At 33.7% G+C, this 23399-nt stretch overlaps 3 protein-coding genes across 3 annotated transcripts; 1 reads left to right on the top strand and 2 right to left on the bottom strand.

The window, feature by feature from the left end:
• Positions 1-2879: 2879 nt before the first annotated feature.
• LOC107461808 (uncharacterized) lies at positions 2880-9650 on the top strand. The gene is made up of 18 exons (XM_052253307.1): positions 2880-4168; positions 4276-4362; positions 4451-4655; positions 4754-5060; positions 5474-5588; positions 5660-5710; positions 5788-5847; positions 5956-6008; positions 6371-6537; positions 7422-7581; positions 7803-7857; positions 7958-8014; positions 8119-8367; positions 8508-8572; positions 8664-8720; positions 8817-8910; positions 9062-9202; positions 9287-9650. Exons 1-18 carry the CDS (start codon positions 3203-3205, stop codon positions 9374-9376), a joined length of 2979 nt encoding a protein of 992 aa, XP_052109267.1. The 5' UTR covers positions 2880-3202; the 3' UTR covers positions 9377-9650.
• A 1584-nt stretch (positions 9651-11234) lies between these two features.
• LOC107461887 (histone H2B) lies at positions 11235-11810 on the bottom strand. The gene has a single exon (XM_016080445.3). It carries the CDS (start codon positions 11729-11731, stop codon positions 11315-11317), a length of 417 nt encoding a protein of 138 aa, XP_015935931.1. The 5' UTR covers positions 11732-11810; the 3' UTR covers positions 11235-11314.
• Positions 11811-19492: 7682 nt separating this feature from the next.
• On the bottom strand, positions 19493-21844 carry LOC107461763 (protein SENSITIVE TO PROTON RHIZOTOXICITY 2-like). Its single transcript, XM_016080326.3, has 2 exons — positions 20616-21844; positions 19493-19864 (listed from the first exon to the last, which is right to left on the bottom strand). Exons 1-2 carry the CDS (start codon positions 21736-21738, stop codon positions 19854-19856), a joined length of 1134 nt encoding a protein of 377 aa, XP_015935812.2. The 5' UTR covers positions 21739-21844; the 3' UTR covers positions 19493-19853.
• Positions 21845-23399: the final 1555 nt, after the last annotated feature.

Raw genomic sequence — 23399 nt, 5'->3', positions numbered from 1 at the left:
TCAGCGTGTCCAACCTTATTCTTAACCTATATTCTTAAAATAAATTTAGAAATAATATTTATTATTATTTATTAAAACAAAAAATATTTAAATACTTTATATAATTAAAATAAAATTTTAAAAATAATAAAAAAATTATTTATGTTTTAATATCAATATCAAAGTATCATTGCTATTTTTAAAAAAATACATTATATTTTATATATATGTGTGTCCTTTGTCTTATAAAATTTAAAATTTATGTATTAGCATGTTTATATCATGTTGTATTCTATATCTATATCAGTATCCATATATTATAAATAGTTATACATATTTCATTAGTGATGTGATGTCAACCAAATCTAAACATGGAAGATTTAAAATTTGATTTGTAAAATTATTTGAATTAAAAAAAAATTAAATCGATACAATATTATTCATGATCATTTGAATTAACTTGTATTAAATTTAAAAATAAAATAATCAGTACTATTAAAATTATAACAAATTATATCACTTTTATTTTTTAAATTAATTCAGGTCATATTGTAGAACAATTTTTTTAGTTGTCAAATGATTTCATTTCATTTACACTACCAAGATATATGTAACCATTGTTTTATAACATAGATTCTTCTGTTACTTATAAACGGGATATAGTATAATTTTTTCGCCACTAGTGCAAGCATAATAAGTAATTAAATTTAAAAATATAAATAAATTTAAAATGGTGCAAACATAAACTTTATTCTATTCATTAAATTTTTTTTATCTTTATAATATTTCTATATAAAATTAATTATTATTCGATTAAGGCCTAATTTTCTGTGTAAAATAGAAAATACCATTAAATTAGGTCAAAAATAAATTAATCAAACGTTCTCGAAAGATAATAGATCTGATCACGTTAGTTCTTTTATTATTTTTTTTACTAACGTGCTAATAGAAAATGACGTGCCACATTGTTTTTTTTTTTTTCAAGCCCAAGGCCGGAAACCAAAGCAGGTTCAAACTCAAAAAAATCAACCCTAGCTACTATCTCTCTTAGGTCGTCTTTTCTTACTCTTTTACAGTGGAACACTGCGCAAATCCTCTATCCTCTCTGACAACCTTGGTTACAGTCAGTCCTATCGCCACTAGCGCCTCTGCTCCCGCTGTCGCCGCCCACGCCTCTTCTCCCGCTACCGCTACCGATGCCTCTACTGTTGCCGATGACGCCAGTGCGACCTCCAAAGTTAGCCCCCGTCTCTGCTTCACTTTTGTGCGTGATGAAAACACAAGTGAAATGTTAACATAATTTCTTTTTTGAAACTCCATAACCATTGTAGTACCGTCCCACTGGCCTTCATCACCACAATGCTCAAGATTCCATTATGATGTTTGCTCTTCCCATCACTGAATACCGTGCTACACTCCGCGCCATTTTCTTATGCTTGCTCTTCCAATTGCTGGTGGCTAGGCGGTTTTTTTGGTTCTCTTAGAGATTTGCAATTCTCTCACCGAGCTCCGTTAATTTCTTTTTCTTGTCTTCAAGAACGACTTCTACCACTAGCACTTATTCTGCAAGTTTAACAACATCTTTGAAGCCTCATATGCCTTTGACACCTTCGACAACCACGAGAAATTCGATGTACTTTTTCACACCATGCTCAAAGAATATGCAAAAAAATTTTCCCTACCAAGCCTTGGGATTTCTCCATAAAATAAAGTCTGATGGGTTAAGCATGATGCATATAATGTCTCATATAAAATTTTATTATAGAAGGAGATGACAGAAGAACTAACAAAAGTGATGACAGAAAAATTAACGTGACCAGATTCACTATTTTTTAGGACGAATTTAATTAATTTATTCTTTCGGAGACGAAAATAAAAATTGAAATATCTTTCGGAACCATTTTGATTATTAATTCTATTATAAAATTATACTCCAATATTTTGTCAGTATTTATTTTTTTTGGATGTAATTTTTTTTAAAAAATTATCATTTTCTTTTCATGATAAGATAAAAACACAAGTGAGATGTTAACATAATTTCTCTCTTACATTTAAAAGATCATGAATAGGTAACATGAGAAACAAAAATAAAATAAATCAAATCAAATGAAGAAGGACAAAGACTACAACAATAAAATTGTAAATACGCAACCCACAATATTCTCACAAGTCACAAGGACTGAAATTCTTAAATATTTATGAGCACTTTCATAAGTAGATGGTATGTATTAATTTTCCCCCCTCAATCACATCTTTAGTTTTTCATAATACAAAATTAAATACGAGAGTAAAAATTCCAAATCACGGGAAAAAAGTTTAATTTTAAAATATTAACAGTGCAAAGAAATTAAAATAATTATTTATTAAATTTACATTATAAGATAATTTTTAAATAATACATTTAAAAATTGGTTACCTTTTTTATTTGAATATTTGAAAATACATAATTAGGTGTATGAAAATTAAATTTTAAAAAGAAATAGAAAAAATAATTTGTAATATATATTAAAAAAATAACTTAATTTCAATATATAATTATTTAATTAAAGTTATACATTTAAATAATTTTTAAAATAGTGAATTTAAAAATTTATTATTTTTATTGATATGATTATAATTAGTTATTGAATTTAATTTTAATACATTGATAATATAAAAATTTTATACAGTTATATAATTATAGATTTTTTTAAATGATCATTTATTCGATATATATAAAATTATTTTATACTATATCAAAATTAAATTTTTAGTGATTCGAATATTTTTTTAAAACTTAACGTATAGGAAAAAATAAGTTCTTAAAAAGATATAGAGAAGAGATGGCATTGGGATCTCAGGGGCAGTTTCGGTATGGGATTAATTTGGATGAAAAAATAAAAAAGAAAAGATAGGAAAAAACACGGTGTCTCCTTGCTCTTCGCCTTCTTGAAGGAACCCTTCTTCCCTTTCCCCAATAAACACCCAAATCCAGTCTCTTCCAATCTTTCTTCTCCCTTTCAAAAATCAAATCTCAACTTTTCCCATTCTTCAATCTGTTATTCCCCCCCTTTCTCAGAAACCCTAAAATTTCCCCTAATTCAACGCCTCCACCGTTGAATTCTTCCACCGCACCTTTCATTAACACCAATCTCAGCCAACACCTGAATTTTTTTTTCATCGAATGGTTTTCATGTAGCGTTGTTGGGTCTACATGAGCTGAATCTATTGCTTGTTTGTTTGTATGGCGAAGGGTACGGATTCCAACGAGTTCATGATGCTTTCTAGGGTACGGACGGGTCTCAAGAGGGAATTTGCATTCGCCATGAAGGCCCAATCGGAGATCGGTGGCGGTTCCTTGGGCCGCACCCGTGCCAGCAAGAACCAGAATGTGCCTCCGGCTCAGCCCAGTCCCGCCAGAAAGCGCCAAAGGAAGTCATGTTCCGTGGAGGAAGAGGCGCCGGCGACGAAGAATGAAGTTCAAGAGGAGGTTGATGGGTACACGGCAGATGTGGCGGGTGTGGCGACAGCGAAGATTGATTCGGAGGAGGCTGGCGACGCCGTGAGCGAGGAGGAAGCGAAGAGCGACGTGGTGGATATCAACAGCGACGACGAGCCGAAGAATAATCAGGTTGGGGAATCATTGTTGGAGGAGAAGAAGATAGAGGAGGGAGAGGTTGACGAACCAAAGGGTGATATGGTGCTGGAGACTGTGATCAATGAGGAACCCATCAATGAAGAAGAGCCTCGTGTGGTTGTGGATGAAATTGAGAATAAAGAGGAGCAAGTTTCTCCTGAGGATAAAAGTGCACCTTTGGAAAAACGTGCTTCTGGGGAACACGGTGCAGTTGGGATAACAACACCACTTTTGGTTTGCAGTGACGATGATAAGGGGAAGAGAGTTGTAGCTGTGGAGAAGCCTATGAGGAGGTTTACTAGGTCGGTATTGAAGCAAAAAACTGAGAATACCAATATGGTGAATGATGGGGAAGGTGATGCTATTGTTGTTATAGGTGTTGGAGCTGCTGATGATAATGTTCAGAATGAAACTGAGGTTGTGACTGAAACTGATGCTTCACCACAGTTCACAACTCCAACTCCAGCAAAGGGATCAAGGAGGGGCATGAAGAGGTTCCCTACCAAGCTGAAGGACCTTCTCGCCACCGGGATTCTTGAGGGACTGCAAGTGAAGTATGTCAGGGGATTGAAGGTATTATCTGGTTGCTTTTCTTGTTTATATGATAGTTCTCTTTTAGTGTTAGTTTTTGAGAAATTTTTGCTTGAGGCGTGAGTGTGATGCATTTGAGGAATTTCTAGGCACGGAGGCCTGGAGAAGCAGGGCTTCAAGGAGTCATTCGTGACTCGGGGGTTTTGTGCTATTGTCCGGATTGTAAAGGGAACAAGGTAAGCAAAATTAACATGTATTCTTGTGTTTGTGCCTTCTAACATATTATAGGGAAATAATGTGGTTTTTCTATGATGCCGAGAATAGGTTGTCACACCCACTGTGTTTGAGCTGCATGCTGGTAGTGCGAACAAACGACCTCCTGAGTATATGTACCTTGAGAATGGGAATACTCTCCGTGACATCATGAATGCATGCTGGAATTTTCCTTTGGACACCATGGAAGAAGCTGTCCAAAAGGTCCTTGGTGGTTTCACTTTGAAGAAGTCTAACATCTGTTTTAATTGCAGAGGTTTGAAATGAATTTTCTTTCCTTTGGCCTATGTTTGTGTACTCATTTCAGGGGTAGTAACACGTAATTCTGATGAAATGTTGTGTATATATTTGAAGGTGGCAATGGTTCATCAAGACTACTACTATGTGATTCGTGCATGGAGTTGAAAGACACTCAACCTAGCCATCGTCAAACAAAAAGTGTTGATCAAAATACCGTGACTAGCACTAGAAGTGTTGCCCAAACTCCTATGACTAGCACTAAAAGTGTTGGCCAAACTCCTCTGACTAGCACTAAAAGTGTTGCCCAAACTCCTGTGACTAGCACTAAAATTGTTGCCCAAACTCCTGTGACTGGCAGTAAAACTGTTTCTCAAACCACCATGACTAGCACTACAGTTGTTTCATTTGCAGTTCAACCCAGGTATCATTTTGTGATTTATGAACAATATAATGACTAATGAGTGCAATGTGGTACATTTTAAGAATTTAAGATAAACATGTGCTTTGTTGAGCAAACTCTGCAGACCTCTTCTTTGATATTCTCTTGCAATCTTTGGTAGCCATTTTCCCAACTTCAATATCTACCTATGCTATAAAAAGAGGGCTTATAATTTCTACCATAGAGTCTTATCTGTTGTTTCCTAGAAATAGGATGGCAAGTTGATTTCATATATGACTTCCCACTTTGATAGGCAGAATCTGGTGATGTGCACTGAGCTCCAATGAACACAGTGCTTCCTTTTATTTGAATAAACATGGTTGATGCTATGTGATATATTATTAAATTTCAACTATCTGTTGTTGTATAATGCAAGCACATTTTAACTATTCCAGATCACCAGAACCACAATCAGAACCAGAGCCAGTTGCAGTTCCAAAGTCCTTAAACAATGGAATGAAGCATAGCACATCTCATGGCAGGAGCCAGGGAAGAATTACTAGAAAGTATGTTTGCAAAGAACTTATCTGAAACATTTGCTTCATTTAAAACTCCAAATGTGTGTGGCTATATAATTCGAGGAAGACGTGCTGGCAGATGGAACTGAACTAGCGTACTATGCTCATGGAGAGGTTGACCGTTCTTCCACTTTACCTATTTTTATGACTTTCCTTGCTTGATTCTAAGTGTATTTTTATTATGTGAGCAGAAAAAGCTGGTAGGTTACAAGAAGGGATATGGAATTTTTTGTACCTGCTGCAAATCTGAGGTGCTTTTCCTTTTGATGTATTCTATGTTTTGCCAAATACAGGTCATTGTTTATGTTTCTCTTTTTTTTTTTTTTTGGTTTCTAATTCTTAAAAACTTTCATGTGCAGGTCAGTGCCTCTCAGTTTGAAGCCCATGCTGGCTTGGCATCTCGACGCAAGCCGTGAGTATCTACTATTTTGCCATATGCATTAAACAGTTCATCACACTTTTACCCTGTTGTGAAACTGGTTTGTGTATCTAGCTTTTCATTGAATTGCTTGTAGTTGTAGGGCATATCTGCGCCGTGCAACTGCATTTTGCATTGCATGAAATTGGTTGTCTGATTTACCTGCTTTGTGCATCTAGCTCTGTTTTTCTTCTATCACTTTTTCTGTATTGTTTCTTTCTTCTTTTTTCCCCCGAATTTTTTAAACTTTTATGAAATTAAGTGGCCTCCATTTTTTCTGCTATGTATTGAATTGTGGTTTTTGTGAAATTGATCAACATTTACATGCTGTTTAACACGGAGTCATTGTATTGCAGTTACTTGCACATATACACACCTGATGGAGTTTCACTCCATGATTTGTCCATCTCTTTATCAAAAGATCGGAGGTTTGCTATCAGTGAAAATGATGACCTCTGCAGCATTTGTGAAGATGGAGGGGATCTTTTGTGCTGTGATGGATGTCCAAGAGCTTTTCACATAGGTGAACTGTTTGCTCTCTGTTGTTTAAAGTTATTTATGCAAAACGCTTCTTGATTTTGAGTCATGGAAACCTTGATCACACCATTAAAAACTTTCTGATATGTTTGAATTTGGAGTTATGATGTGTCTCCAATATTGAAATTTCACCTCCTTTGGTTTGTATCCTGACTCTAGTTTGGTGATATATGTTCTGTTGGAGCGTGGAAAAAATATGAATAACTCATAAATATTGTAAGTTCTGTTCAGTTTATGACCCCATCCTTTATTCAAGGTGGGGGATGCATGCCTTAAGTTAGATGAACAGATCATCAGAAGAAGGGACTTGATAACAAATAGAAACAGCAAATGAATAGCTGCAGCCTTTTTCCATTGCTATCCTAAAAAGAATAGAGAGTTGAGAGCAACTCCATGGTACAACAGTTTCTAAAACGTCAATTCAAAAAGACAGTTAACTGAGAATATAGGAAAGTGTTGTGCAACACCTTTCAAATAATGTTGGTCTTAATGCGACTGCTAGTTATAATTTACTAAATATCTGAAATTCATTTACATCGTATATTTCTTTCATATGACTTCTATAACCCAAATGGAAGGGCATCCAGTTACTTTTGGTTCTTTAGACTTCATCCTACAAGCAGATTAGGATTTTGTAAAATATTCTGTGTTTTTATTATTACCGAGAATTAATGCTTGTATAGTTAATTTATGAACTTCAAATCTTAAATATCTAACCATGGGTGCATGTTCTGAATGTAATGGAAATTTGATTTATGATGTTTGACAGACAGATCACAGATCCATCCTGTGTCTGTTACTCTGTTATAATATTTGAATAAGCAAATTTTCTGAGTAAGCTAAATTGCTGATAGTGTGTTTGATATCCAGATTGTGTTCCTCTTCCATGCATTCCAACTGGTACTTGGTATTGTAAATATTGTCAGAATCTTTATGGGGAGCATAATGTGAATGCGCAAGCAAAAGACCGAAGATGTGTACGTGTTGTCAAAACTAACAAGGTTGACCATGGTGGATGTGCCTTATGCAGGTATGGTCCTGAATTATTTCTCTCAGGAATTTGAGTCAGATTTATGTGTGGTTTATAAACTTTTCTGCTCTGGTCTAATGGAGTGGAAATGCAACAGTTATTGCTATTACTTGTGTGTTACAACATGCTTCATTTATCTTTAATCTTGCATCTGATTTTCTTTTACATGTTAGTACTTGGACAATATTCTCAACCTCCAGTTGCTTTGTTGTAATATGCAGACTCTACTATTTCAGTAAAAGTTTTGGTCCTCGGACAGTAATCATTTGTGATCAGGTAATACTTATTGAATTATGGATTGCCAAGCCTTTATTTTTAGTTGCTTATATTTACCTGTCATGATACCTATTTTTAAACATCTGATGTGCTATTGCAGTGTGAAAAAGAATATCACGTTGGGTGCTTGAAGGAACATAACATACAAAACCTTGAGGTATTTTAATTTCCTCTATTTTGTGTTAATCTTTTGAATGAAATTGTCCATACCTTTGAGTTTTACAAGGTTACATACATTTGTTGACTGAGGTTATTTACCAGGAATTACCTGAAGGGAATTGGTTTTGTGGTACAAGTTGTGGTCAAATTCATTCTGCTCTTGTGAATTTGGTGGCTAGTGGAGAGAATAGCCTCCCAGATTCCCTTTTAAGTTTGATTAAAAGGAAACATGAAGAGAAAGGTTTAGATGCTGTGGATGGTCTCGATATTAAATGGAGGCTTCTGAACTGGAAGCGTGCTGCTTCTGTTGACACTAGAAAATTGCTTTCAAAGGCTGTTGCCATCTTCCATGTGGGTATCTTGTGTGTAGCTTCTATTTTGTCAAGTTATCTGTTGTTAGGGATGGATTGTGGCCGAGTCTTTTTTTTTTTGAGAGTGCCAAGCTTGTCGGTTGAGTTTTTTATTCTAATATCGAATATTTGGTTTTGCAGGAGAGGTTTGATCCTATAGTCGATTCTAGTTCTGGCCGTGATTTTATTCCAACCATGCTATTTGGGTAAGCATCTTGTGTTTCTTCTGGTGTACTTGATTTTCTTTGCATATATGAATCTGAAGCAATTTTCCCTTATAATGGTTCATTATAACAGAAGGAACATCCGGGGTCAAGATTTTGGTGGAATGTACTGTGCGGTGCTTACTGTCAAGTAAGGATGAGGATGGAATTTTGTTTACCCATATTGTATATTTGACTTGAAAGATGCCTGATTATGGTGTTTGTTTGCCTGGGTATTGTTTTGCAGCCAAGTTGTTGTCTCTGCTGGCATATTTCGTGTCTTCGGGCTAGAAGTAGCAGAGCTTCCACTAGTGGCAACAGTAGCAGATTTCCAAGGAAAGGTAATTTGATTCACTTCAGTGGTAAAGATACCCTTCTGACCTTCTCTTGTTTGTTTTCATATTGTATATGATGATGATTTTTTAAGTTAATCAGTGATTGGGTTAATGTCAGCAAACATTCTAACCGAAGATGAATTTGCTCTCTGTATAGGGTTACTTTCAGTGCCTATTTTCTTGCATGGAGAGGCTGCTTGCATCTCTGAATGTGAAACACCTTGTTTTGCCCGCTGCTGAAGAAGCCGAATCAATATGGACAAGTAAATTTGGGTTTACAAAACTGGAACAAGAGGAGGTTTGTAACTAGTTGTCTTGTTTGCTTTAGGATTTTGTTGGTTGCTACTTATTAGACTAACTACCTTCCTCACTCATTTTACAGATAAACAACTATAAGAAATTTTATCGCATGATGATCTTTCAAGGGACTTCATTACTACATAAGCCGGTTCCTATGCCTGAACAGAACTAATACTTTTTAGGTGCACTTTGTTGTAAAGTTTTATTTGGGAGGTGCCTATTTTACACAGGCCATATGTTTTTTTCTCTGGTTGGAGAGCGCACTCCTCTATGTACAGGGATATGCGTTTTTGGTGTACAGAAAAACAATCAGCTCTAGCTGTTATATTTTTTTGGTAGCAAAGATATCAAAGGAGGTTAGGTAATAGAGGAAAACTAGGATAAAAGGATTTCTAATATCTTGCAAAATTTTGGCATTTCATATATTCATTTATTATTATTCGCGATTGAGCTGTCATAATCTTTGCATGTTTTGAATCCCATTTGATATGCGGCTGCTACATCTATTTTCTAAGGAAAGAGGAGCATTCTCATTTGCCACTAGGGTTACATTGTTAGATATGCGACTGCTACTTCTACTATATGGATTGTCGTGTCTTCAGTTTTTGATAGAAAGGTTACATGTACGACATAGTTGTTTGGGCCAAAGTTTTTGAAGCCCACCGAAAGAAAAGTTTTTTCTCTCTTATTCATGGAGTTGTTTTTTGTCCTTTGTGAATATTTATTTATTTATTGTTTTTATTATACATTAGATTTATTTTTAGAATACTAATATAATCATCTAATTTAAATTATATACATTAAAAGTTTAAGGACATCGAACACATTTTAAATTAAATTACATTTATACTGAAATATTTTGTTTATTTTGTTAGTTGACTATTTTTCTTTATAATTTAACTCTTGTATTGTACTTATATAGAATTATGAGACATTAGTTAGTATTATACTTTAAATTTCTGTATTTTTTCATTTTACATTAGAGTATATTCATACTTATTTTGCTATTGTACTATTAGTTTGTATACTTCTCAAATGAGATTATAAGACTTTAATTAGTGTTATCATTTTAATTATTAATATATTTTTTATATTTATATTAGAATATATTTATATTTTTGGGTGTTTATTTATATTTTTATATATTATTTTAAAAAAATTCGAATATTCTAGTTGAACCAGTTAAACCTCTAAATCAATAAACCATAACAAAAGTAGTTCGATGGTCATTTCAGCTTTTAAAACCTTGCAAAAGATAAATTTACTAATATGTAGCATGTAGCATAGTTTTTACTTAGGGATGTTCAAGACCCGACCTAACCTAAATCTAAGACATATTTTTATCAAATTCGAATGTTATTTTTAACGAGTCCTATTTTCAGATTAGGTTTGGTTTAACCCTATTTATTCAGCTTGCTTTTGAGTCATCTCAAAATTGGCCCAGTAATCTCAGGATCAAACTTGAATCTAATTAAATTCTACCCACCTGCCTATGAACACCCCTTTTGCTCATTTCATTTGCTTTATTCTTTGCGTCGAGAGATTGCATGTTTGCAGGAAAAACTGAAAAAGTCATGGAGCAGTAAAGATAAAATAGCCAAGCTATAGAAAATATATAGAAGATTACGATTTATCATAATAGCCCATTTTAATAACTTTGAAGTTAATAAATTACTCAGAGGTCTCTATATTTCGGAGGAGTTTTTTATGCATACTTATTGGATTTAGACTAACTTTCTCACTCATTTACAGATAAACAACTATAAGATATTTTATCTCATGATGATCTTTCATGGTACTACATTATTGCTACAAGTCGTTTACTATGAAACCAAACAAAATAGAACCACTAACTTTTATGTACTCGCACGTCGCACGAAATATTTAGGTTTATAATTTTGAAAACGGTTAATAATTGAGTTCCAAAAATATAAATTAGTTGTCGAGTCTGAAAATAATGAATACACGTTATGATAGGGATAGCACTTTTCGAACATATATATATATATATAGGGTTTCAAATACCTCAATGGCAAAATAAGGATTTCATTTCCATTCATAACGAAATTACAGAGTAATACTTAGAAAACATCAGCATACATTTTAAGATCTAAGAGCTAGTGAACTTGGTTACGGCCTTCGTTCCCTCAGAAACAGCATGCTTAGCGAGCTCGCCGGGGAGTACTAATCTGACGGCGGTTTGAATCTCCCGTGAAGTAATGGTAGGCTTCTTGTTGTAGCGGGCGAGTCTAGAAGCTTCCTGAGCGAGCTTCTCGAAGATGTCATTGATGAAGCTGTTCATAATCCCCATGGCCTTGCTGGAAATCCCGATGTCAGGATGAACCTGCTTCAATACCTTGAATATGTAGATCTTGTAAGTTTCAACGCTCTTCTTCGCTTTCTTCCTCTTCTTGTCAGCGCCGCCTTCCTTAGGGATCTTCTTCTCCGCACGAGGCTTCTTCTCCGCCGGTGCCTTCTCTGCCGCCGGCTTCTTCTCCGCTGGCTTCTTCTCTGTCTTCGGCGCCATCAGATCACAGATTAAGCAAAATGAGAGAGTTTTGGTGTTTGAGCTGTGAATGTAAGGTGTTTTGATGAATTATGCTCGTTGATTAGTGTGGAGTATATATAGGTTAGTGTGCTGCGATTTGATTGGTTGGGTGGGTTGCATGCGGATCGATGACGTGGACCGTTGGATATTGTTTTGGGAGTTTGGGCGGTATGGATTTGTTTCTGCGTCTAATGGATTGAATCCACGGGTATAAGGCCATATGGTAAAGGCGCGCTACTGAAAACTTTTGTGGTGGGAGTGTGGGACAATTCATTCTTCAAAATTTTAACTTAATTTTTGTTGTTTCTTTTAAAAGAAAGAAAAAGGAACATTATTTATTTTATTTTAGAATGAACATAGGAAATTAATTTTTAAATTATTCATCGAAATCAACTTTTTGTTATAAAATCATTTTTAATTCATATTTTTTTTGAAAAATTTAAAATGTAGTGTTGTTTTGAATTTAAAATTGATAGTCTAAGATTTATAATTTAAAATAAAAAAATAAACAGATTTGGACTAAAAATTAGTTAGTTTTTTATTTAAATTTTTTATTTTATCAAGAAGTAATTAATTGAAACAGATAAGCTATATTTTTATCAACTATATATTGTGAAAATTATTAGAAATTATTTGGTGCATAATTTTTTTTAAATAACTTTTTTGAAAGAAGAATAAGCTACTTACTCTCTTAATTTTATTCTTTTATTTAAATTATACGAATAAACTACTATTTGTATTCATGAATTTTGTAAACACTAAGAAAATTATCTATTAAACAAAAAAATTAACGTTGTACCCATAAAAAATGAGTTTCGTACGACAAAAATACCCAAACCTGACTTTTTTTTTACTTTTGATCAAATTCTCAAATTACCCCGACCTTTTATCTTCTTTTCTAAATTTTAAACTTTCACAATTCTAATCACCATCAGCACCTTTTTTATTATCATTGTCTCCCCTCTCTCTATTCACTGCCACCAGTCACTATTACCACCACTAAAATCCAATCCCCTTTTTTTTCATTCACTGTCATTAATCATTCACCCTCTCTCTACTGCCACCATTTACCGTCACCACCACTAATTCCATTCCCTTTCTTTTTTCATTCACCGTCATCCACCATTCACCATAAGAGTGCGATGCTCCCTAGGGTTTCATACTTTCATCAACTGTGAGTTAGATTTAGGAAAAGAGTGATTAGGGTTTGAAGCAAAAGAGATGAACAGTGGAGATTGATCTTTTTTGAAGAAAAACAAAGGCAAAATTGATATCAATACCAAATTGAGTGAGATAAGTTTGAACATCATTAATAATCTGAACAGCCAAAATCCCTCTCTGCTCTGTAATTGCTGTTCTCGACGCTGATGATGAAGATGCTATTCCTCGATTTGATGGCAATGGCAAAAGTTTTGGAATGCGACGACAACGAACATGGTGGCGGCGTGACGCATACGCGGCTCGCAAGCTCAATCATGGTAGCCACATGGAGTGGATAAGCGTGAAAAAAGAAAAAGTGATTTCAGGAAAAAGGTAGCGTATGTATGTAGAGAGAAAAGGTTTTGTGACTCTAAAAGAAATGAACTGATGAAGGAACAAAGGAGATTGGGATTTAGTGGTGGTAACAGTGAATGGTGGCAGTGGAGAGGGGGAAGGGAAGAAAGGCAGTGGTAATTAGGATAGGTGCTGGTGGTGACTGGTGAAGGTTGTGAAAATTTGAAATTCGGAAAAGAAGATAAAGAGTAGGGGTAATTTGGACTTTTTATTAAAAAAAGTCAACAAAAAATTAGGACTTTGGTACTTTTGTCACACGAAATCTATTTTTTATGGGTACAACGTTAGTTTTCTTGTTTGATGGATACTTTTGTCAGCGTTTATAAAATTCATGGGTATAAAACTATAAATAGTAGTTTATTCTAAATTATACTATGTATAGTCAATTGTTTGCACAACATATAACCTTTTTGAGTAAATAGTCATTTTGGCACCCGAAAAATGTTGGTTTTGTCAAAATAGACTCCAAAGTTTGTTTTTGACAAAATGGACCCAAAAAATATGAACCGTTTGACAAAATGATCTCGATGTTAACTCCTCACTCTGAACGTTAACAGAAATGTCTAGGTGGCACGTTAAATGCTTCGTGAAGGGTTAGATGTGAGATTATAATATTGACATTTTCATATGGTAGATTGTTACACCTAAAACTCCTATTTCACCCATTCACATTCCAATTGACCACCATTGACCCCAATTAACATGGGGTCGTTGGTTGTCGTTGTTGCATTCGTAGCTTAGCTTGAGTGGAGCTACTATGAGCTCCTTAGTGCCAAAACTCATGCAAGGTTAGTGCGATTTTGATTTTAGCTTTATTTTGTATTGTGTTGTGTTATTCTCTGTTAGAAGTGTTAACTGATTTTGGTCCCAAGAGAGAAAGAGAATCTGTGTATTGTTGTCGATTTTCTGTTTCCTTTTGTGAATGTGGTCCTATGTTGTTGTTGCATAATGTTGTTGTCATATCCTCCTATTCTCTTGTGTTGCTTCTCATAACTTCCAGTGGAAGGAGGAGGCATAACGGCAAGGACAGGATCATCGTCCGGTCTAGAATCACTATGAGATGGAGAAGGCAGAAGAGTAAGAGACTATAGAAGTTGACTCAAGATAGATCCTGTAGAATCATCATTAGGAAAAAGATCAACATTGGGGTTAGTGAAAAAGGATGATTGAGTAGGAAAAATGGATTCAAATGAGGAGAACCGAGAAAACATGTGATGCTCCCATAATACAACATGACAAGATATACGAATACGTTTAGAGAAAGGATCCCAACAACGATAACTCTTGTGTTTAGTGCCATAACTAAGAAAACAACACATGCAAGCCTGAGGTCCAAGTTTACTATGTTCACGAGGCTGGAGAAGAATAAAACAGACACAACCAAACACTTGAAGAGAACTGTAATCTGGTGAGGTATGATAAAGATGCTCAAAGGGAGTAACATTACCAAGGACAGAAGAAGAGAGTCTATTGATAACATGAAAAACAGTAAGAACAGCTTCACCCCAAGTACACTTAGGACACAAAGAAGAAAGAAGCATTGCACGAACAGAGTCAAGAATGTGACAGTGTTTGCGCTCAGCTCGTCTATTTTGTTGAGATGTACTAGGTACCTTGTTCTGTAAGAAAGGTTAAAAGTTTGGAATCATGGTTCCATAGCATTATCACGTCAAAAAACTTCAATGGCCTTGGAAAACTGAGTTTTAATTAGTGGCAAAGTTAATATAAATAAATCTGATGTAGCTCATAGCGATTAGTCATCAAATAATCCCAAGTAAAATATGAATAATCATCCATGAAGATGACAAAGTATCGAGCTCCTCCCATAGAAGCGGTGGGAGCAGGGCTCTAAACATCAGAGTGGATAAGATCAAAAGGAGAACAAGCAAGAGATGAATTATTGTGAAAAAATAAACCAGGTTGTTTGGCAGTTTGATAAGAAATATAATAAAAGACTCATTATTAACTTGACCCAAAACACCCTGAGATTTAAGAAGACGTAATTTTTCTTAGGAGTTGTGGGGCAAGACAATGATGCCTCAAATGAAAGGTAGAAGGAGAAAAAGTAACACATAGATTTGACATAGGAGGAATATAAAGAGTCTCGAGTTCAAACAACCTTCCGACCTTATGTCTAGTTCTGATGATTTGTCCCATCCAACGATCCTGTACACAGCAACCATAAATGGAAAAAAATGTCATCAAAATCGAGATCAACAAGTTGACCAACAGAAATAAGATTAAAGTTCAATTTGGGAATATAATAAGTATCAGGGATAGTAAGGGTTGATTGGAAAATAGAACCCTTGTGTGTCGCATGCAAGAAGGAACCATTAACAGTACTGACATAAGGTGCATTTATTGTGGTAGACAAAGACGAAAAAAAATGATGCAAATGAGACATGTGATTAAAGCAAGCGGAATCAAAATACCATTCAGAATTACCTGAAAAAGTCGAAAAAATAGCAGGACTATTACCAGAAAAGGAGAGAAGATGCTTAAGAAGAGACGCAATATCAGATAGAGAGATAGGAGATGGGTTGAGAGGAGCAGAGGTGGTAGATCCAGTAGTAGCAGCAACAGCAGAAGCAGACACATTCTTGGAGAAGTTGGGATGATAATGATACTTGAGGTGATCAGGACGTGGCGGATGAGTAAGACAGGTAGTAATCAAATGTCCTAAGAGCTTGCAAAAATGGAAGAACAGTTGTGGACAATTGTAGCTAATGTGGCCTTTTTGTTGGCACTTATGACATTCAATAGAAGAATAGTCTAAGAAGAGGTGCCCAGAATGATTATAATTTTAACAGAATTTATCCTTTCTGTTTGTGGCAGCAAAAGCATATGATTTTTCCATAATAGTAGATACAACGATCAAAGAGAGGAAAGAAAATTGCGAATTCGGGGCAAAAAAATAAGAAAACGAAAGACAGAATTGAAAAGATATCACTAAAAAACCTTAGGGAGGGTCCCACTATCAGCCACGTCAACCATCACGTTAGATGCCACGTCAGCAGGGTAGGCCACGTGGTAACGCATGATAGGAGAGGGATATGGCATGCGGGTTGGAGAGGCGGGCCAGGTCGGGTTCGACGTGGGCTGGAGCAGTCCGCGTGTGTTGTTGGCTTCGAGACATGGCGCTGTTTGGTGCCGTTGATCCTGGGTGTAGATCCAACGGTGCTGGATGGCGTCTGGAGAGAGGAGAACCCGAAGCAGAACATGACTTCAGGCGACGCATGAGGGTACGTCTGGCGGTAAGTCTGGAGGCGTTGAAATTTTGACGACAAGACGAACACGCTGGTGACGGCAGTGGCGAGCCAAAGCGTCAGAAAAATATTAAAAAATGAAGGTAAAGAACATTACTGAAAGAAAAAAAACAATTGGGTTATGAACGAATTTTCATGGAAAAAAACATATACTTTTGATACCATGTTAGAAAAGGTAAGAGAGTGAGAGCTGTAGAGAAAGGATTTGTGTGTATTCTAGTTGTATAGAATGATACAATAAGAATGATATTTATAGGTGTTAAGAGAATCGAAATAATAAAGATGTAATATCCTATAATAAATATTCATATATGCTAAATAATGCAAATTGATCTAATTGATTCTAATTATACTCTAACAAAATAATTCAAAAACATATGATAGTAGAATATTGTAAAATAATAAAAAAATATGTAATATTGTTGGCTTTGTGCATGTGATCTCTTATTTTATCTGTGTTTGTTTAGAGTAAGTTTCAAGTGCTAAAATCAGTTGAAGAAGAGGCATTAACACAAAGGCATCTTCAGATACAGGAATAAGCTACTATAGTAAGAACCATCATTATGTGTTGTATCACTGAATGGTTGTTTTTTTTTTTTTCTCAAACAGAGACTTACAAAATTATATGAATTTATCTTAGGCATAAAATTAAGTTAGCAGAAAATTTTAGTAAGAAAAGATTACAACAAAAGAAGACAAAAGTTACTGTTCCAACAAAGTCATTTGTCATCCCAACCCAACCTCAAGTACCACCATAGAGAGTTACTACATCAATAGATCAGATAAGATCATCTGCTGCAACACCATTCAAACCACCATGAGCATCACAAAGACCAACTAGACCAGCTGCAGCAGCAACCAAACCACTTGCACTACAACAAGAGCCAAATTTGCCACATTTAGGCCTCCAAATCCAGTGAATCCAGAAACCAGCATTGGTGATGAAGCTTTCTACAACAATTAATAGGGCTACCTCTTTAAGCATAAGGCCATGTGTGAGTGTTGAAACTATGGGAGCAATAAGTCCTGCAATAATAAACAGATTTGTGCAGTTCATATCCACACCAATCTTGACAATTCAGCTCCAAAGTGGACCAAGTTTCTCAGTCCCAGACAAGACCCTAACATGAATTGCAAGTTTTTTTTTATGGTTTCAAATGGTTTTTGATGGTTTTTAAGTATTTTGAAATTAACGCTCAACAAGAAATATATTAGTTATATACTGAACAAGTCTTTTTTGATAGTTTTTTAGTTTCTTGAGTTTATTGCCACAATTGTATTTAGGTATAAGTATTTGATGGTTTATTAGTTTTTTGAGTTTACTGCCACATTTATATTTAGTTATAAATATTTGCAGCATTTGGTGCTGTTATTTTGTTCTAATTTATGCAATATAGATGCTTTAATCTCTTCCAACATTCTCAGATTCATACATAAAAAGAAATATGCAATGAATACAATATGGTTATTTTTTATTCATAAATACGAGAAAATACATGTTTATTTTGTATACAATTTCAGTAGTTAGCACATCTAAAAATAGCACTCTCTACTACTAATTTTTACCACTATACAGCAACAATAACATTAGTACTACTTAAACAATGAGAACATATTCATAATTATAACGAAAGCTATCCTAATTACAAACACCAACAACAAAATTTTTATCTTCCTCATGTATTCTTTAATCACGGGCGACCTCATAGTTATATGTCTTGTACGTAATTCTCTCATTGTCCAAATTTTTCATCTCTTTGTTGCTTCTAGCTTTTAGTTTAATTTTCTTAGTTTCTTCTTCCACTTCATCAACCCAAACAAAATACTCACATATCTCATTCTCAATTTCTATCAAAATAGGAAGGAAAGAGGGAAAGATTCAACAAATAAGAAGAATCTCAAGTTTTGTTCAATGGGTTAGTTTCATTCAAAATGACATACCTGCCAAGATGGACAACGAAAAAACTAATGCCATGGTTGGCCCAAATATTCAATTTTAGCATCACAACCTCCTAACGGCAGAAGCACGTTCCATAAAATGATTTTTCCTTTTTTTTTTTTAAATTTGATGCAGCCCTCATAATTGTTCTCGTATATGGAAGTATATGTCGTTCTCCGTCGATGAAGATTTCTTTTCCATTTTTTATTTTTTGCTCCACCAACTACTCAATTTGAAACTTAGGAATTTTTTTAGGCTAAAAAGTGAATTAATCCCACGTAAATCACTTTAACTTTTTATGTTAGTATTTTACGTGCCACCTACTCATCTCTGTTAATGTCCAGAATAAAGAGTTAACATCGAGATTATTTTGTCAAACGATTCATATTTTTTAAGGTTTATTTTGTCATAAAAAAATGTTGGAATCCATTTTGACAAAATCGAAATTCTTCGGATATCAAAATGATTATTTATTCAATTTTTTCTTTTTTAAAAGAAAAGCATATTTTTTATTAAAAATAAAAACAGCATTTAAAACAACGAGAAATAGTTTCCATTAGTAAAAATAATTAACTTTGAATAGAATGATGGTTTTTATAGATGGTATACTATTGTTAGTTAGATTTTCAGCTTTTACCATTTCTACTTTATGAACTGCATGTCGTGTGTTATTGATAATTTTTCTTTTAGCCATACATGCATATAAGTAAAGAGTTCAATTAGGGAGCCATTTTTTTCCAGCTAATATCGATTTAATTTTATATTTTAAATTTAAAATTTAATATTCTAAAAATAAACCTTAAAATTTCTAAAATATGATGATTAAAAAGAATAATTTAACAATAAAAAGTTAATTAATGATAACTACTTAAAAATTGATTCCTATACTTCTTCCACAGGAAAAATACTAACATTTGATTTACCAAATAGATACTAAAATGATTTTTTAGTACCATTTTAAAAACTAAAATAATATTTTTGAAAAATTAAAAGAAAAAGATAAATTTAGGATCCAACACAACATTCGAATCTTATATTTATACGTAACATACGTATGTTTTTCTCTCTCTATACATAACATTATTGATACATTCCTTCAACACAGATTTTGAATGTACAAAACTTTTGTTGACTAATTATTAACTGCTAGCTAATCAATTAAAGATTATTGAGATTATTTTCTTACTACTATGTTTTGAATCATAGCAACTAGAGAGATGATCTCAATTCATGAAGTGCAACAAAGCAGCGTCCCACTTCATTTTCAAATGGCCATGTCACTTGTCAGCACCACAAACTATACTGAGCCAAAATTCCATACACACATGCATATTTCCAACCATTAAGCTGCACCTAAAATTTTTAATGTGATGAAAATTTGAATTAATACAAGAATTAACCAACCCTATTCGGAAGGTATAACTCATTTCCAATAAAAGTTCATGCACGAAGAATATATATATATATATATTCCATTCTTCCCTAGTGTGTATTATTCATCATAACTAAGTTCGTTGTCATAAATAGTTTACTAAAGATAAGAAATTAGTCATCGAATACTTTTATAAGTACCCTAAATGAAATTCAAAATTCCTTGTCTCTTGGTTACATGGGACTAAGCTAACTAGCTAAGTGAGCATCAAAAAATATATATCTTGATAAAACAAACATGGAAAATGGCTGATGATGACATGAAAATATGAGAGAATATATAATAACAACTAAAAGTTATCCATCAAACTAATATTTTGTATATACTGAAAAACAAAAATATTATTTACACATTAAAAATCAAACATTAAATTAGTATTATATATGTATTGAGAAGTGTTAGAAGACTAACAATTAGTTATTAATGTTTAAAAATATAAACTAAAAATATGTCGTTAAATTACTAAACTAAAAATCAAAGTTTAAAACAATAAATTCCATTAATTTTGAACATTTTTTTTTGTATTTTAATTTATATTTTATCCGTGTTTAATTTTAATATACAGGTAATATAGTGGATCGAATATTTATGAAATATCACTATAACACTAATTTAGTAGCAATTAGTTTTTTTTTTTATAATAATATGATGATAATGTTACTCTAAACTTACTATTGTATTGGTGGAAGGCAATGGAAAGGGCTCGGTGGCCAACAAACAAAGCAACATGTCCCATAAGCTTGTCTTTCCTGGAGAAAGTGGTGCCACAAGAACACTGCCATTTGAGATCCCCACAGTGCTTCTCATGTGTTCTCAGATCAGACAGCACCGAGAACTGCTTCTGGTTACACCTCTTGCACACGTACATCTTCGGACAATGGCTTCTCTTGTAGTGATTCTTTGCACATATCATTGACTTCAATGGCTGAAACTTTGCGTGCTTCTGGTTCCACCTACACCCTTCTTGAGGGCACGAGTACTTCTTCGGCAAGCAATCACCATTCTCGCCGTTATTGTTCTGCTTCAATGGGTTACTCAATGCGGCACTCGTTTTGTATTCATCACCGTGAGCTCTCATGTGCATCCTCAAATTCGCATCCCGCTTGAACCCTTTCCCACAAACACTGCAGTAATGTGTGTATTTCGCCAACAAATCCGCAGCATCCAATTCAATTATATCCAACTTCTTTGCTCCTTCTTTGCTATCACTAATTTCAACACTTGGATCATCATCATCGTTATTATTAACCTTACAATCAACACCACCAGTATTGTTATAGCTTTCACCAAGCCAATTATCCAGTGCCTCAGAATCAGTAGTGCTAGAAAAGAAACCTCTAAGATTATTATTGTTATTATTGATCAATAACCTTTGATGTTGTTGTTGGTGCAATTCATGGTGGTTGTTGGCGAAAGCAACAGTAGTAGCAATGGTACCTGGAGGAGGAGGAGGAGGAGGAGGAGGTATGATTTCTTGGATTGTGGAGTTCATGCTTGAAACAGCCATGGAGGTAGTTGAGTCCTGAAGGTTCTGATCTGGGGAGAGAATAACACCAACCAGGGTCTGAACCTGATTAAGCTTGTCCTTGAGAACAGAGAGATTGAAGAGAAGGGAGCTTGAGTGTGAAGAAGAAGAAGCAGCAGCAGCAGCTGTAGATGAAGAAGAAGAACCAACAGAAGAGTTATTAACTATTTCCATAGATTGTTGTGACACCAAATCCTCGCTCCCAGGAGGAGGAGTAGGGAACATCTGCATCATCAACCCTTGATTTTGTTCGATACTTGTTGAAATCATTGCATATATGTATGATCTTCTTCAATTCTTGAAAGATATAATAAGCATAGATGCTGAATTTTTGTTTCTTTTTTAGATGAAACCTCAGAAGCAAACATATAAACATAGATAGATAAATTTAGGTAGCATGATTATTATGATAATGATACTAGAGATAGAGAAAGTGAAGTCAACTGAGAGATATAAGACATCCCCACTTACAACCTCCCTTGCATGAACCCAATTGAATAGTGGGGACCACATTAATTCATTCAAGATCTTAAACAAATTGCAACTAGTGCATGCTCCCATGGGGGTATCACTTTATCGGACTACACATAATTAAATATTAATCATTTTTCACATCTTGCCATGTCGGATATTATAAACTTTTGCTCTACCAACTTACAAATATTCATTTTAAAACCTTTTTGTTTTTTTCACTTGAGGTCATTTTGTGTAACACTCTGATCTCCAAGGATGTTTGGAAAGATTTGGGAAATTTTGAAATTAATTATAAGAAAGTTAGATTGTTTTCGAAGACAACTTGCCAGTGTAGAGTCAGCATGCATATTCATCATAAGCACTCATTTCTAAAATCAATTAAAATCCAGAAAGAAAAAAATCCTTATCCTCTAAAATCTGGCTTTCAAATAAACGTACATATATTAATTTCTCTCACACCTATATATATGAGTGACTCTTCTTATTGAAGCTCTAACTCGGTTTCTCATATTGAAAAGGAAAAGATCAACTAACTCTCTTATATTACTACTAGGTCGACAAAGGTGGAAACTCACCTGTAGTGGACTGCAGGTGAAGTTGCTTCTGGATCGTTGACACGTGTTACTGTATGTTTAAAAAAAATCGATTTATTTTATACAAATGGTTTATTTAAAAAAATAGATCAAATAACTACTTTTAAAATAATTTAAATTCTTTCTACATGTTATTCCTAAATTCCTAATAGATGAATTTGATATGTTCTTTTTCTTCATTCATATTGACCAATTTTTTTAAAATTTATCTGAAACTTTTTTTTATTTAATTTTTGTCAAATATATGTATACAAATTGTTTGAAAAAGTAAAATTTAGTATTATGGAAGAGAAACAAAATTCACGGTTTTTTTTATAGAAATGACATAAATGATATTATCTGTCCTTTTTTTTGTGTCTCTGTTTCTATTTTCTTGATGAGTTTTGTTTTGTTTCTCATAACTTACATTTTCAGTTGCTTTTAAATTAAGCCGTAAAAATATGTTCAATTGCAAATTTATAGTTAAATTAAATTTTATGGTAATTAATCAATTAACTTTTATTTTACTAATAAACTATTTTCATGCAAATTATTGTTGATTTTTCAATATTATTCTATAAATAAATTATTTTTTTAAGATAATAAGACTATAATTTACTTGTCTAGAAATTATGATTTCACTGTCATGCACGTTTTTGTGTTTTTACTTATCAACTAGAATTTATTTTTTAATGAAATTAGAATTTATTTTCAATAAAACAAAAGTATCTAATCAAAATATTAATTTGGTCTCCTTAAATAATTGAACATAATATTATTAAGTTTGTCTACAACAAAAATTTTTAATAAATTTTTTTAAAATAAAATTGATTCAAAAATAGAGAAAAAAAAGGAACAACTAATGAAAATATTTATTTTGACATT

This window comes from Arachis duranensis, chromosome 8 (genome assembly GCF_000817695.3).
Source record: "Arachis duranensis cultivar V14167 chromosome 8, aradu.V14167.gnm2.J7QH, whole genome shotgun sequence".
Lineage (NCBI taxonomy): Eukaryota > Viridiplantae > Streptophyta > Magnoliopsida > Fabales > Fabaceae > Arachis > Arachis duranensis.
The sequence above is the reverse complement of the archived record's forward strand: the minus strand, read 5'-3'. Positions and strand labels throughout refer to the sequence as shown.